Source organism: Podarcis vaucheri, assembly GCF_965113315.1.
Source record: "Podarcis vaucheri genome assembly, chromosome: 1".
NCBI lineage: Eukaryota > Metazoa > Chordata > Lepidosauria > Squamata > Lacertidae > Podarcis > Podarcis vaucheri.
Window position 1 is genome coordinate 6565433 of NC_138759.1, and position 17182 is coordinate 6582614.

At 46.1% G+C, this 17182-nt stretch overlaps 1 protein-coding gene across 3 annotated transcripts in view; it reads left to right on the plus strand.

Moving 5' to 3' along the window:
* The window catches only part of ARMH4 (armadillo like helical domain containing 4), a 61503-nt gene that overhangs the window by 32810 nt on the left and 11511 nt on the right, over nt 1-17182 (plus strand). For 2 of the 3 annotated variants that reach the window (XM_082217519.1, XM_082217517.1), the window contains one exon: nt 8199-8486. In XM_082217519.1, coding sequence (XP_082073645.1) covers nt 8199-8486 — 288 coding nt within the window. The remainder of the gene's footprint in view (nt 1-8198; nt 8487-17182) is intronic. The other variant, XM_082217518.1, reaches the window with a different exon arrangement.

Here is a 17182-nt window from a genome sequence, read left to right on the forward strand (position 1 = left end):
AATGATCTGCTCCAGAATCTTCCCTGGTATTGATGTCAGACTGACTGGGCGGTAATTATTTGGGTCCTCTCTTTTCCCCTTTTTGAAAATAGGGACAACATTTGCCCTCCTCCAGTCTGCCGGGACTTCGCCTGTTCTCCAGGAATTCTCAAAGATGACTGCCAGTGGTTCTGAGATCACATCTGCCAGTTCTTTTAATACTCTTGGATGCAGTTCATCTGGCCCTGGAGACTTGAATACATCTAATCTAGCCAAATATTCTTGTACTATCTCCTTAGTTATTCTGGGCTGTGTTTCCTTTGCTGAATCATTTGCTCCAAATTCTTCAGGTCGGGCATTGTTTTCTTTATCGGAGAAGACTGAGGCAAAGAAGGCATTGAGGAGTTCAGCCCTTTCTGTGTCCCCTGTTTGCATTTCACCATCTTCTCCTCTGAGTGACCCCACTGTTTCTTTGTTCTTCCTTTTGCTACGAACATACCCATAAAAGCCTTTTTTGTTGCTTTTAACCTCTCTAGCAAGCCTGAGTTCATTCTGTGCTTTAGCTTTTCTGACTTTGTGTCTACACGTGCTGGCTATTTGTTTGAATTCCTCTTTGGTGGTTTCCCCCCTTTTCCATTTTTTGTACACATCCTTTTTTAATCTTAATTCAGTTAAAAGTTCTTTAGATAGCCACCCTGGCTTCTTTAGGCACCTTCCATGTTTCCGTCTCATTGGTATTGCCTGACGTTGTGCTTTTAGTATCTCCCTCTTAACAAACTCCCAGCCATCATGAACTCCCTTTCCTTTTAGTATTGCTGTCCATGGGATCTCACCCAGCACTTCCCTAAGTTTTATGAAGTCGGCTTTCTTAAAGTCAAGAAATTGAGTCCTAGTATGCTTGGCTGCTCCTTTCCGCTGTATAGTAAACTTCAGAAGAGCATGATCACTCGCGCCTAATGATCCTTCCACATCTACCCCACTAACCAGGTCATCAACATTGGTTAGGACCAGATCTAAAATGGCTGTTCCTCTTGTTGCTTCTCCCACTTTCTGGACAATGAAGTTGTCTGCAAGGCCAGTGAGGAATCTGTTTGACCTTATGCTCTTGGCTGAGTTTGACGTCCAACAAATATCCGGGTAATTGAAGTCCCCCATTACTACTATGTCCCTTCCTTTTGCATGCTTGGCCATCTGTTCCAGGAAGGCATCATCTATGTCCTCCGTTTGGCTTGGGGATCTATAGTAAACTCCCACAATGAGGTCTCTGTTATTCTTCTCTCCCTTAATTTTGACCCAAATGCTCTCACTTTGGCTTTGAGGTTCTAAATCTTGGATCTCTTCACAGGTATACACACCCCTGACATATAACGCCACTCCTCCTCCTTTCTTGTCTGGTCTGTTTCTCTGAAATAGATTGTATCCCCCCATTATTACATTCCAATCGTGGGACTTATCCCACCAGGTTTCAGTGATGCCTATTATGTCATATTTAGTTTGCTGTACCAAGAGCTCAAGCTCATCTTGTTTATTTCCCATGCTTTGCGCATTAGTGTACAGACATTGAAGTCCATTAATCGTTCCCCCGTGTCTCTTATTTAAGGATTTTTTCCTCCCTCCACTAGGTCCGCGTGCTGTTTGCTCCACTTGGTCTATGACATTTGGATGATCATCTTCATTAATTGGTAGACTCCTACCTTCAGGAGCACTGTCTCCCTCCCCCACATTAGTCAGTTTAAAGCCCTCCTGATGAGGTTTCTGAGATTTTTGGCGAAAACATTTCTCCCAACCGTTGTGAGGTGCAGCCCATCACTTGCCAGAAGTCCATCTTCAAGAAACTGCAGTCCATGATCTAAGAATCCAAACCGTTCCTGTTTACACCATTTGCGAAGCCAGCTGTTCACTTCCACTATTTTGCCCTCTCTCCCTGGGCCATGTCGTTCAACTGGGAGGACAGACGAGATGACAATTTGTGCATTTAGTTGCTTCAATTTCCTGCCGAGAGCCTCGTAGTCTCTTTTGATCTTCTGGAGGCTATTGCTTGCAGTGTCATTGGTTCCCACATGAACCAAGAGGAAGGGGTATTCGTCAGTGGGTTTTATGATTCCTTGCAGTCGTTCAGTTACATCTTGGATCTTAGCCCCGGGGAGACAGCACACTTCCCGAGACATCTTGTCAGGCCCACAGATCACTGCTTCTGTTCCCCTCAGTAGGGAATCCCCTATCACCACTACACGCCTCCTCTTGGGTTTGGTTGGGGTTCTTCCGTGAGCTGTCCGTTCCAAGGTCGCCTGCACATTCCCTGAGGACTGACTTTGCTGCTCGTCTTCATATACCTGATCGACTGTAATGAGGGAGAGATCCTCAAATGGAGTCTGCTCTTCGTCTTCCATGCTAGGGGAGAGGACCTCAAAGCGATTGTGTATTTCTAAACAATCAGAGTGAACCCTGGGCCTCCTACTTCTTTGAGTCACGTTTCTCCATATATCTGGCTCCTGTGTTGGTGAACTAGCCTCCTTCTCAGGGGAGTCCCCTGTCTCCTCCCTGGTGGAGACGGTGTGCTCTGTTGCTTCCAAGAAGAGCTCCAGCTCTCTAATTCTTTGGAGCGTAGCTACACGTTCCTCCAGTTGCTGGACTTTGTCTTTTAAAAGGGTAATCAACATGCAATTGCTGCAGGTAAAGCTGCCTGCAACCTTTGGCAAGATGGCAAACATTGCGCAGGAATTGCAGGCGACTGCAGCTGTTCCCTCCCCTTCCATCTTGAGATCGTGTCGTTGGGGGTGGCTACAGAGGTCCTCCATCATAAAAAGCTTGAGGACAGGACAAATAACTCCCCCCCCCACAAAAACCTAGGTCTCCCCCAACAAACGTTTGAGACTAGCTCTCCTAAATTTAAAAGATGGGTATAACTGCGCGCGCCGCTAGGCGCGCGCCGCTGCCCTTCAGACTCTGATAAGCTCCTCCCACAGCTAATCCCCTGCCTCAACAGAAACCCTGCCCCCTCTGACCTTTACACAGGGAAAACAGCTAACCAGCCACAAAGAAACACACACACACAAGAAAACCCTTTTTGCTCCTTCTTCAACTGCTGCCCTTCAGACTCTGATAAGCTCCTCCCACAGCTAATCCCCTGCCTCAACAGAAACCCTGCCCCCTCTGACCTTTACACAGGGAAAACAGCTAACCAGCCACAAAGAAACACACACACACAAGAAAACCCTTTTTGCTCCTTCTTCAACTGCTGCCCTTCAGACTCTGATAAGCTCCTCCCACAGCTAATCCCCTGCCTCAACAGAAACCCTGCCCCCTCTGACCTTTACACAGGGAAAACAGCTAACCAGCCACAAAGAAACACACACACACAAGAAAACCCTTTCTGCTCCTTCTTCAACTGCTGCCCTTCAGACTCTGATAAGCTCCTCCCACAGCTAATCCCCTGCCTCAACAGAAACCCTGCCCCCTCTGACCTTTACACAGGGAAAACAGCTAACCAGCCACAAAGAAACACACACACACAAGAAAACCCTTTCTGCTCCTTCTTCAACTGCTGCCCTTCAGACTCTGATAAGCTCCTCCCACAGCTAATCCCCTGCCTCAACAGAAACCCTGCCCCCTCTGACCTTTACACAGGGAAAACAGCTAACCAGCCACAAAGAAACACACACACACAAGAAAACCCTTTCTGCTCCTTCTTCAACTGCTGCCCTTCAGACTCTGATAAGCTCCTCCCACAGCTAATCCCCTGCCTCAACAGAAACCCTGCCCCCTCTGACCTTTACACAGGGAAAACAGCTAACCAGCCACAAAGAAACACACACACACAAGAAAACCCTTTTTGCTCCTTCTTCAACTGCTGCCCTTCAGACTCTCAGTAGGTAAACGGTGTTTCCGTGCGCTGCTCTGGTTCACCAGAAGCGCTTAGTCATATTGGCCACATGACCCGGAAGCTGTCTGCGGACAAACGCTGGCTCCCTCGGCCTATAGAGCGAGATGTGCGCGCAACCCCAGAGTTGGTCACAACTGGACCTAATGGTCAGGGGTTCCTTTACCTTTACCTATTATTCAAAAAGATAAGAACCCATAATAAACAAACAACAAACAAAAAGCATCTGGATATGATTGTCTAAAGAAAAATGTTTTCAGTAGGCACCAAAAAAGAGCACAATACAGGTAGGGATGTGGGTGGCGCTGTGGTTCGAGCGTATTTGGCTTGCCGATCAGAAGGTCGGCGGTTCGAATCCCCATGACAGGGTGAGCTCCCGTTGCTCTGCCTCAGCTCCTGCCAATCTAGCAGTTCGAAAGCACACCAGTGCAAGTAGATAAATAGGTACCACTGTGGCAGGAAGGTAAATGGCGTTTCTGTGTGCTCTGGTTTCCGTCACGGTGTTTTGTTGCATCAGAAGCGGTTTAGTCTATGGACAAACGTTGGCTCCCTCAGCCTGAAAATGCTCCCATTATCGCCAGCCAACACAGCCAGTGATCATGGATGATGGGTGTTGTAGTCCAACAACATATTGTGAACCACACTGAGATCTATGGATGAATGGTGGTATATACATTATATACATATGTGTCTCAACAGAGGCTTTCCCATGGGGCCTCCCGATTTTTCCTTTTTTTAAAAAAAAGATGCAAAAAGTAAGATCATTTTTGTTCTGAATGCAAATAATTGGGAGGGAGATGCATGTATATGAAGAGAAAAGAATTAGAAGGCCATCAGAGCCCTAATTACAAACTGTTTTCCAAAAAGCAAACATTCTGCTGATTCTCTGCAGTGCTGTTGAAAATGAAAATGAGTTTGCAAAGAAGGTCGTTTGGCTCAGCAAACTTCTACCTTCTCTCTCTCCCTGCATTTTCAAACAGCACCCAAAGAAACCCAAACTTGCATGAAAAGCAGGGTCTTGTGTGATATAGGAAAACTGCCTGGTACTGCATCAGACCATTGTCTAATCTTGCTCAGTACTGTCTGCACTCATTGGCAGCTGCTCTCCAGGGTGTCAGGCAGGGACTATTTCCCAGCCCTACCCAGAGATGCCATTGAATATTGACCTTCTGCAGTGAGCTTCATGGCCAAATAGGAATTTCAACCCTGGCCTCCCAGATTCTCCTCTGGTGCTCTAACGGCAATACCACACAGCCCCTCCTCTGGCGAATAACCCCTGCATGCAAATCCGAATGAACACACAAGCTTTGTGGCGAGGAAATCAGGATGAATATTCAGTAAAGGAGGTTGTTTTAAGGAACCTTTGGCTCAGGCGGTAGAGCACAAGACTCTTGATCTCAGGGTTGCGGGTTTGAGACCTGCGCTGGGCCAAAGGTTTCCTGCGTTGGACTAGGAAACCCTAGTCCAGCTCCACAATGCTATGGTTCCGATTTTGTTGCATTTCTGCCTGCAGTAACCGTATTTTTCGCTCTATAAAATGCACTTTTTCCCTCCTAAAAAGTAAGGGGAAAGCCAGAAGCCAGAACAGCAAGAGGGATTGCTGCGCAGCGCTCCCTCTCGCTGTTTTAGCTTCTAACTTAACCCCTCAGTCCCTTCGCCCACCTCCCGGAAAAGCCCCCAAGAGCTGTGCTCCCTTTAAAGAGCCACGTGGAGCGTGTGCGCGGCTCTTGGGGGCTTTCCTCCCTCCTCAGGGAAAAGCCTGCAAGCGCTGCACACAAACTTCACGCGGCTCGTGAAAGGGAGCGCTGAGCAGAGTCTGGGATGCAGACAGGTTCTGCTCAGAGCTCCCTTTAAATAATATTTTTTTCTTGCATTCCCCCTCTAAAAACTAGGTGCGTCTTATGTTCAGGTGTGTCTTATGGAGTGAAAAAAAACGGTCGGTGATGACAACCTCTGCGCTGGGGGAACTTTATCTGGAAGACTGCACTTCTTCCCGGTGACCAAGAGATGGCAGTGTTTCCTATTGTTTCTGAGCAATTTAATCAGGAGCAGAGCATAAGGGCAAAATGTTTTAGGAGAAAACAGAGCCTTTCTACATAGAATCATAGGTTTGGAAGGGACCCTGAGGGTCATCTAAATCCAACCCCCTGCAATGTAGGAATATGCAGCTGCCTCATATGGAGAATCGAACCTGCAACCTTGGCGTTATCGGCACCAAGCTCTAACCAGCTGAGCTATCCCCTGGCCCCAAATGCCAGGCAGTATGGGGCTGCAGCAACCCACAACTTCCCGATGAGACTTCCCGATGATTGTGGTTCCTGCCCCTTTTTTGTTCCCTTGGGGGGTTGCCCCTCCAGAAGATATCATGCACATGCATCCCGCTACCATCACAATCGCTTTTGTTACAGATAGGTAGCTGTGTTGGTCTGCCATAGTCAAAATAAAAAAATTTCTTCCAGTAGCACCTTAAAGACCAACTAAGTTAGTTCTTGGTATGAGCTTTCGTGTGCATGCACACTTATTCAGATACACTGAACCAGAAGTTGCCAGATCCTTCTATATAGTGAGAAGGTGGGGAGGGGTATTACTCAGAAGGGTGGTGGGAATAGCTATCTGCCAATCTCCCATTCCCACCACCCTTCTGAGTAATACCCCTCCCCACCTTCTGTTTCAGTGTATCTGAAGAAGTGTGCATGCACACGAAAGCTCATACCAAGAACTAACTTAATCGCTTTTGTGACTTTTGTGATTTGTCCCCACAAAACACTTCATCACAGTTTCTTCTTCTATTCAAAGGGCCTTTGCTGCACGATACCAAATGTTAACAATTCACTGATAAATGTATCTCTGTACTGGCTCACTGGGAAAACTTCAGAAATTCATCTAGACATGTGAGCTCAGCTGCTCAGCAGCCCCTCTGCCTGAGTGATAATTCCTGGCATCCTGATACCTGAGTGCCAGACAGGTAGCCATTCCAGAAATAACAAACCCAGATGAAGACAAAAGGGTGGGAAATAGGGAAATGTAAAGATCTCTTTTGTTCCACTTGATGGGTGTTTGGTGGAGGGCAAGGGGAACCATGGGGCAGGGTCCAGGATGCTCAGATTACTGCCACCAGACCTCCCCTTTCATGATGTAACCGTGATGTATGAGTGATGTAGTTTTGGGGGGTGTAACATGGGGATTAGCAGCTAATAAAAGTTTGGGGGCTCTTTTGTTGGGGCTTCCATCTTGTTCCACCTGGTGGCAGGTGGGAGTCCTGTCGTGACAGTCTTCAATAAAGACCAAGCCTACTGGCTCCTGTTTTGCTCTGCTATTCCTGGCTGGTGTCCTTGTTTTTTGTCCAAGGGAGCCCTCAGATTTCACCATTAACAAAATACTACTACTACTACTACTACTACTACTACTACTACTAATTAATCTCTAGGCTGGGCTCCTCCATGGAGGAAATGGCTATTAGCTATTTCCGATGGCTTGGCTTGGCTTCCACAGTCGGAAGCCCCCAAGAGCAGAAATGGCCAGAAATACTGAAAAAACCATCTTTAGACCTGGCCAATTTGGCCAACTATCGCCCAGTCTCAAATCTTCCATTCTTGGGCAAGGTGATTGAGCGGGTGGTTGCCAGACAACTCCAGGCACGCCTGGAGGATGCGGACCATTTGGATCCCTTCCAATTGGGATTCAGGCCTCACCATGGGACTGAAACCGCCTTGGCCACACTGGTCGATGATCTCCGGTGGGCTAGGGACAAAGGTGAAAGCTGTTTCCTAGTTCTGCTGGATCTCTCAGCGGCCTTTGACACCATCGACCATAACATTCTTCTGGACCGTCTAGGGGAGCTGGGATATACTGTTTTACAGTGGTTCTGTTCTTTTCTCCTGGGCTGTGTCGAGAAAGTGGTGTTGGGGGATGAGTGTTCAGACCCCTGGGCTCTCACTTGTGGGGTGCCTCAGGGTTCCGTCCTCTCCCCCATGCTTTTTAACATCTACATGCAGCCGCTGGGAGAGATCATCAGGGGGTTTGGGCTGGGTGTCTACCAGTACGTGGATGATACCCGGCTCTACCTCTCTTTCAAATCGGAACCAGTGAAGACGGGGTATAAATAATATATTATTATTATTATTATTATTATTATTATTATTATTATTATTATCTGCCCTGGATGCTGTAACCGAGATTCCTGAATGGCCTCTAGCACAACAAAATGGTCATCACCCTTTTTGCATAGATGCTTCTTCCACTTTGCTGCGGCCATCCCTCTCGTGGACTCCGATTATATCAATGGACCGCTGTGTCTTTCTCAATATTGTGCTTGTTCTTCTCTCTCCTACCTTTCTAGAGGAAGAGGAAGAGGAGGAGGAGGAAGAAGAGGAGGAGGAGGAGGAAGAAGAAGAGGAGGAGCCGGAGGAGGAAGCAGATGAGGAAGACGATGGCAACGAAGAGGAGAGGGACCCAAATTCCATGGACGAAAGCTTGGACGAAGACGCCAACCTGTCCAGCTTCACTCTTCCTGGGGAGGCGTCTCAGGAACCCCTGGAAGGGCTTGATAACCCAGCCGGGGAGCTCTCTGGGGTCTCCTACCAAGTGCCGAGCGCCATCGAATGGGAACAACAGAACCAAGGGCTAGGTAAGCAACATGCGTTCTCTGCGGTGGCGGGCAAGTTTTGCGGCAGCGATCCCTCCCAGTACTTTTCTGAGCACAATTCAAAGTATTGGTGCTGACCTTTAAAGCCCTAAACGGCCTCGGTCCAGTATACCTGAAGGAGCGTCTCCACCCCCATAGTTCTGCCCGGACATTAAGGTCCAGCTCCGAGAGCCTTCTGGCAGATCCCTCACTGCGAGAAGCCAAGTTACAGGGAACCAGGCAGAGAGCCTTCTCAGTGGTGGCGCCCGCCCTATAGAACGCCCTCCCATCAGATGTCAAAGAGAAAAATAACTACCAGACTTTTAGAAGACATCGGAAGGCAGCCCTGTTTAGGGAAGCTTTTAATGTTTAATAGGTTATTGTATTTTAGTGTTTTGTTGGAAGCCGCCCAGAGTGGCTGGGGAAACCCAGCCAGATGGGCGGGGTATTATTATTATTATTATTATTATTATTATTATTATTATTATTATTGAAAGTTTGCTGGGGATGGGATTCATTCTCGCAAACTGAGCACCCGCACCCCAAAACCCCGTTGTAAATGTTTCAGGCAGCAGCTCAGAGTTAAGCCAGATATTTGGCTGTGTAGGCGACCGACACCCTGTTTTGCACCCTGACAGAAACGCCTTTCCAGTTTAGGGAATTTGACCTGCTGTGATGTTTGCTTTGCACTGGGGCTACATTACAGGTGTTTGGAGCCTGTTTTGGGGGGATTCGGATTTGGGAAGACATCTAAATATGGCTGGATAAACCTGTCCGTTCCAGCCAATGATTTCCCCCCGTTTTTTAAAATACTAAATCATGCTTCTAGCCCTCATGTTGGGTGTTTGTGCACAAGGCAGCAGCCAAGAAGGACTTCCAGTGTTTGGACCACTGTTCTGTTTGTTTTCTTTTTCTATTTACTATTTTTCTTGTTTTCTCTTGGCATTTTTAACGTTCATAAAAAGCTGGGGGGAGGGGCAGGGGCGGTGTGGAGAAAGAATTCCTTTTCATTGGACTGAGAGGGACACAAACAGGAAGGGGATAGTCAGAGGAGGGGAGTCACTGCCGGAAAGGCAGGGTAGAAAGGATCTCCCAGGTGGGAGATGAGAGGGTCTATATCTCTGTTTGTGGATAAATGACAGGATATATATGATATAAGGGATGCGGGTGGCGCTGTGGGTTAAACCACAGAGGACTTGCTGATCGGAAGGTTGGCGCTTCGAATTCCCACGACGGGATGAGCTCCCGTTGCGCGGTCCTTGCTCCTGCCAACCTAGCAGTTCGAAAGCACGTCAAAGTGCAAGTAGATAAATAGGTACCACTCCGGCGGGAAGGGAAACGGGGTTTCCGTGTGCTGCTCTGGTTCGCCAGAAGCGGCTTAGTCATGCTGGCCACATGACCCGGAAGCTGTATGTCGGCTCCCTTGGCCAATAAAGCGAGATGAGCGCCGCAACCCCAGAGTCGGTCACGACTGGACCCAATGGTCAGGGGTCCCTTTACCTTTACCTATATATGATATAAAGAGAATGAAGGGCCTTATAGGTATTTCCCCCCATCTTTTTTCTCTTGCTTTTATATCTTTTGGTTCTTTTTAATATTCTTGTTCTCCAAACTAGTTTGATTCTTACTGTATTTTACATCAAAAATTGCCAATATATATATCTTTAATGGAAAGAGTGAGGTGGGCTAATAATAATAATAATAATAATAATAATAATAATAATAATAATAATGGAGGGAGATGGTCCTTGAGTTATTGGGGTCCTGAACTTCACAAGGCTTTGCAGGTCGAAACCAACACTTTTAATTGGAAACTAACTGGTAGGCAGTGCAGTTCCGCCAGGAATGATATTTTAAAAACCAGAACAGAAAGAGGAGCATTATGTGTGATGTAGCTGTCTTGCGAAAAGTCTTCGTAGCAGCACAAACATCAACACACCACGTTCCTATCATCACGATACCTTCCTTCCGTTTATGATATTTTGCCCTTTTTGTGTGAAAAGCTTGGAAGGGGTGGGTGGGCTATCTTGAGAGGAGGGGATATGAAAACCTCCCGCAGAAGCCTTTCTTTTCAGTAAACAAATCAATCACATTTTGTTTGCCCTGAGACCCCGAGAGAGGGTTGCGCTGGAATCCATTAGGAAAAAAAATAATGTACGAAACCGTGTAGTTCTCGGTTTCCAATAACAGGATAATTGCCTCTGACCTCGAGCGGCCGTTGCCTTTCAAAACTTGGAGATCGGCATTAATCAGCAGGGGGAATCGATAGAGCGGGTCTTTCCAGAGAGGTTGTTCTGGCATTGGTACCTGTTTCCCATTAGTCTATTAGCAATTTGGAACCACCCGACATTTTGCTGTCAGCAGCGGCTGGGCAAGAAGGTTTATTGATCCGTGGGGATCGTGGCACAGTCTCCTCCAACCGGGTGCCCTCCATCTGCCAAGAAGGACATTGGAAAGCTGGAAGGCGACCAAGATGATCAAGGGTCTGTGAAATATACTCGGAGTCGAGAGTGGATTTCATGCTCTTTATTCGGCTCATAGCAGTGAGGAGGAATGGAAGTTCCCCCAGAATGTCTGCTTTATATACATTATTTACACAATGGGTCCCAAGTGATTGGCTAAATCTGGGATTCACCTGTAGGCCAATCAGGTTGCGGATTCACTTCCACCTGGAGCTGGATTGGGTGGCTCCTGTGGACCAATCATACTGCTGCATTATTCTAGGACCAATCAGACTGATGCATTCTGGATCCTATTGTTCTAGTACCCATCAGACTGATGCATTCTGGATTCTATTGTTCTAGGACCCATCAGACTGATGCATTCTGGATCCTATTGTTCTAGGACCAATCAGACTGATGCATTCTGAATCCTATTGTTCTAGGACCAATCAGACTGATGCATTCTGGATCCTATTGTTCTAGGACCAGTCAGACTGATGCATTCTGGATCCTATTGTTCTAGGACCAGTCAGACTGATGCATTCTGGATCCTATTGTTCTAGGACCAGTCAGACTGATGCATTCTGAATCCTATTGTTCTAGGACCAATCAGACTGATGCATTCTGGATCCTATTGTTCTAGGACCAGTCAGACTGCTGCATTCTAAATCCTATTGTTCTAGGACCAATCAGACTGATGCATTCTGGATCCTATTCAACTCAGTACATAACAGTCTAAAAGCCAAACCTGATGAGGAACGGTTGAAGGAGCTGGGGATGTTTAGTCTGGAGAAGAGAACACATAGTTGACATGATAGCCATCTTCAGGTATCTAAAGGAGGATGGAACAAGCTTGCTTTCCGCTGCTCCAGAGGGCAGTGGATTCAAATTACATGGAAGAAGAGTGCAACTAAATTCAGGGGGGAAATTTTAGCAGTAAGACCTGTTTAATAGTGGAATGGTCTCTCTCAGGAAATTGTGGATTCTTCTTCCTCGGAGGTTTTTAAGCAGAGACTGGAGGGCCACTAACTGCATATGATTCTATTACTGCAGTATTGCGAAAGAACGATGTCAACCAATATTTGATGATCTCCTTCTACTGGTCCACAATAGAAAGTGTCCTTTCCTACTGCATCACGGTGTGGGACGCTGGTTTGACATCAACAGATAGGAAGCGCCTACAGAGGGTGGTGAATACAGCACAAGATATTATGGGCTGGATGAAATAGCGGAAGATCGTTGCCTCAGGAGAGTGGGGGAAATTCTCAGGGATGATTCACACCCTGGCCGGCACTTTCTTGATCTCCTGCCCTCGGGCAGAAGATATAGAAGCCTGATTAGTCGCGCCAACAGGGTAAAGAACAGCTTCTATCCGTGGGCTGTTAGGCTGCTGAATGAAAAGAAAACAACAGGGCAACTGACTTTTGGGTTTGGTGGGTGTGCGTCAGTAAACGAGCGGAATTAAGACTAAGAGAGCTGAGTGGGGGGTGCTCATGTAATCTCACCGTATACAAGTTGTACAAGTGACAATAAAATATTTCAATATCTTCAATTTCCCATTAGCTCCAGCCCAGCTCAGCTTTGTCATGGACTCAGTTCTTCTCCTTCTTCTTCTTCTTCTTCTTCTTCTTCTTCTTCTTCTTCTTCTTCAGACTTTATTGAAGGAAATCAAACAGATCAATGCAATCAAAATAACAGGCACACAAAAAAGCAGTGCAGTATATCCAAGAGAGACTTAAGATTAGGTTAAAGACCATTAGGTGTGCTTAAAGACCATTAGGGAAACCAAATTTTACATCATCCCAGTGCCGGATTTACGTATAAGCTAAACAAGCTATAGCTTAGGGCCCCACTCTCTTGGGGGGGGGGCACCCAAAAAAATTAAAGGAAAGAAACCACTGGATGTACATTTCCAAAATATAAGATAAAAAACAAATAAATTAAAACCTACATACAGCAACAGTGTTTTGTGTTGTGTAGGCTCCTATGGTGTAAGTCATGGGCCCCGCCTGCCAGCCTGATCCCTCAAATATCACTGGTTTGCTCCTTTCTATATATAGGGTGCCTACATTCTGCATGCACTGGTTGCATAGCAACATGCAGCATGCGGCTGCAGACTGCAGTGCAGCACAGTTCCACACAGGTCAAGCTGATGCACCTGTTATCTAATACAGTGGTGCCCAGCAAGACGAATGCCTCGCAAGACGGAAGACCCACTAGACGAAAGGGTTTTCCGTTTTGGAGCTGCTTCGCAAAACGAATTTCCTATGGGCTTGCTTCGCAAGACGAAAATGACTTGCGAGTTCCTATGGGTTTTTTCTCCTCCCCCCCCTTTTCCCAAGCCGCTAAGCTGCTTATCAGCTGATCCACTAAGCCGCTTATCAGCTGATCCGCTAAGCCGCTTAACAGCTGATCCGCTAAGCCGCTAAGCCGCTGATCCGCTAAGCCGCTAAACCGGTTATCAGCTGATCCGCTAAACCCGCTAAGCCGCTAATAGCGCTAATCCGCTAAGCCGCTAATGGGCTTGCTTCGCAAGACGAAAAAACCGCAAGACGAAGAGACTCGCGGAACGGATTCTTTTCGTCTTGCGAGGCACCACTGTATTACAGAGTGCTTGCAGACTGGTGATCAGGCAGCATAAACTAAGGGTATGAGTCTTATGCCTGCTGGTTGATTTCATGTAATACATAATTTATTTATTTTGATCCCATTATAAAGATATTCATCTTTATTATTTTGTAGGCCTATACAGCGGTACCTCTAGTTGCAGACTTAATCCGTTTTGGGGTGCCATCCGGAACTAGGGCGCCTCTTCTATGTGTGTGTGCGTTGCGAATCCGGAAGTAAACACTTCTGGGTTTGCTGTGTTCGTAAGCTGAAAGTCCGTAACAAGCAGAATGCAACTAGAGGTACCACTGTATTATTATTTACTAGTACAGTTCCCTATTACCCCGACTTGCTACTATAATACTATATATAAATATTATAATTATATTAAATATTTTACTTCCTTATAAAGGCCCCCTTTACCTTCAGTAGCTTAGGGCCCCATCAAACCTAAATCCAGCCCTGTATAGTCCTGTGGAGACTAGCGTCCTGCGTGTCTGTATTTGTCATGTATAAGGTACAAAATGTAGTGAAATAGCGCTGAGCATGCAGATCTGAGCTTGTAGCGAGGGGGTTCAGGCATGCCCTATCTAGGTGAGTTCACATGGCGAAAGAGAACAGAAAAAGGAAACGTAACTTCCTTCCAGGTGAGGGGCGTGGCCTAATTGCGTCTAGGAATACACCTCTGTGGTCTTAACCCTTTCATGCATGAACTAGCTCTGTGCCCTCTGATTATATTTGACTACCAGTTTTCCACACGAGCTTCAGAGCTTCTGAATGACTCATGAGATCTTAGCGACACTTTCACCTTTTTTTTGAAAACCAAATTTTCATTTTCCTCCGCTCAGTTTGAATCTTAATGAATAGCTGCGGTTGTAATTGCAGCCTTGGTGGGAAATGTCACATTAACACCACTCTGTGTTTACAAAGCCCCGGCGTTTCTCTAAACGGGGAAAGGTGGAATAATTATTGCTTTCACTCGGCCCCGTGACGGATATGTTAAAAGCCGGCGCTCCTGAGAGAGGAGCTTCCCTGTGATTAAGGGAACAAGGAAGTGTCTGTCAAAAGTCTGACACAATGCGTTGATAAATTGTTTTGCATGGTGTGCGGCCAGCATCCGATTAGGACCTGGGAGACATGGGTTCGGCTCCCGCACTCAGCTGGGAAATTCATACGATGACCTTGAACTAGACACCATCTCTCGGTTGCGACAGTAAGAACAAGGAGGGAGGGAACCGGGTACGCTGCCTTGAGCTATCGGGAGGAAGAGTGGGATGTTAATGTAACAAGTAAATAAAAAGAATAATAAAATCATAGAATTGTGGAATGCAGGAATGTGCAGCTGTCCCATACAGGGATCAAACCTGCAACCTTGGTGTTATCAGGACTACGATCTAACCCAGTGAGCTATCCAGGCTTCATGTAAATGTAGGAAGGTTTTACTCAGTTGTCTTTGCTATTTAAAATGTGTGGTGTAAGTGGTCATTATTGTCTTGGAAGATGTTTAGTAAGGCCAATTCTGGGGTGCTTTCTAATACTTGCTTGGTTATTTTACTTATTTCTCGTATGGTTGTTGTCCAGAATAGTTGGATTTTGGGGCACTTATCTTTCCCTCCCTCTATCTCTTTCCCCCTTTTCTTCCTAATGTCTCAACAAATGAAACTGATCTGTAAAAATGTTACATGGGGAAAAAATATGAGAGAGGGACATTGCACACACTTTTGTAAATCAACAAAATCATTAATAATAATAAAAAATAAGTATACAGAATATTTTTATTTTTATTTTTAAAAGTACAATGAACCAATACAGTTACAGTTCTGGAAAGCAAGTGAAAGCAATTGTAATAAAAAGTTAAAATAAAAAAAAGTGTGGTGTTTCGCCCCCCTCCTTTCTCTCCTATCAGAAGGAGATTGCAAACCTAGATTGAAATCTCCGTTTTGCTATTAATCCAAAGCTGGGAGGTTAATATTCCCCCTAAACCCTGTTAATCTTTTTAAAAAGTAGTCATTGCAAGTTGCCACGGTTGATGCCGTAAGTTATGGGCTTACGCCGCAGGCATGTCCAAAGTCCGTTTGGGGGACCTAATTCGGCCCGCCGGTCGATTTAATTTGGCCCCCGTGGCAGGATATGTCTCTGGGGTAAAATCCCCCAAAAAGCTCAAGAACTTCAATCCTAAAAAAAGTTCAACAGCTTTTCGGTAAAATTGTAAAAAAAAAGCTCAAGAACTTCAATCCCAAAGAAAGCTCAACAACTCTGGTCGGCCCTCACGCATGTTCACTCCATCAAATCTGGCCCTCTTTGAAAAAAGTCTGGGCGTTTTATGTGAGAGAACAAATTGTCTCCCTACAGCCTCATCCCTGTTCCAGGTGTTATGATATAGAAGGACACGGAGCAATGGATCCAAACTACAAGAAAGAAGATTCCACCTAAACATTAGGAAGAGCTTCCTGACAGTAAGAGCTGTTCGACAGTGGAATTTGCTGCCAAGGAGTGTGGTGGAGTCTCCTACTTTGGAGGTCTTTAAGCAGAGGCTTGACAACCATATGTCAGGAGTGCTCTGATGGTGTTTCCTGCTTGGCAGGGGGTTGGACTCGATGGCCCTTGTGGTCTCTTCCAACTCTAGGATTCTATGATTCTATGAAGCAATGCGGCCGCGAGCTGCTGCTAGCTTGAAAGCAAAACATAATGGGAATGTTGGGACTGTTCCGTGGGAAACAGAGGGACAGTCTATTCACAGTGCGAAGCACCGGAATTAGCTCAGAGTGTAATATGAGCTGTACAGGAAGTACAGGAGGAGTTTGTCTCTCTCTGCTGTTGGAGTTTGAAGAGAGCAGCCGTGTTTTTCTGTAACGCTGCAAAGACAGAAATAAAGGCATGTAAATACGTTTCTGTCTATCTCTTTCCCCTGCCCAGGGGGACAGGAAAGAGGGGGTGTGTTCTTCTCACGCCGATAATGATCGCCTATCGCGACCTAGCCTGTATCCTGCCGGGGAATGCAGACAGGGAGGTCAACCGGAGATCAAGCCGGGTGCCTGGAGAGTGGCCAGTTTCTCCTGATAAAGGCTTGATTCCCAACGCCAGGCACCACATAATACCAGTTCTGCATTTGTAAGAAATCGACCCCCACTTCTTCTTCTTTTCCTCCAGAGATTTCCCTGCGAAAGCCTGCTCTTTAAAGGTCAATTGGAGCAAACAGCAATCCGCAGAAAACCTGGGCGCTAAATGAATGAATGCTTTTTATGGAGAAAACATGGGGCACTGAATAACTGAGAATACTGGTCTACCTTTTAAAAAAAAAGATTTAAGAAAGTTTGCTAACAGTAAACATCGAGGTAGCTTGTCATGTGGCTTTGCTTGTTCTGCCTCTAGCAAAATTCAGTTTTGTTCACGATCGTGTTGTAAATTAGGACTTTAGCATTCGGGTGTTTTTTAAATCAGCGACTGGCTGGTGCCTAGCCAAGATTTCACACTGCGCCGCATGTTGTTATGGCTAATGGCTCAAACAGTAGCACTGCACCGAACTGATCAAGGGGAAAGAATAAAAAAGCAGAGAGAAGAGAAAGTAATATTAATAAGGGATCTTTCTGTCTAACAGGGAATGATGGCTTTTGTTGATTAAATCTAAAGTTTTTTCACAATTCCTCTCTC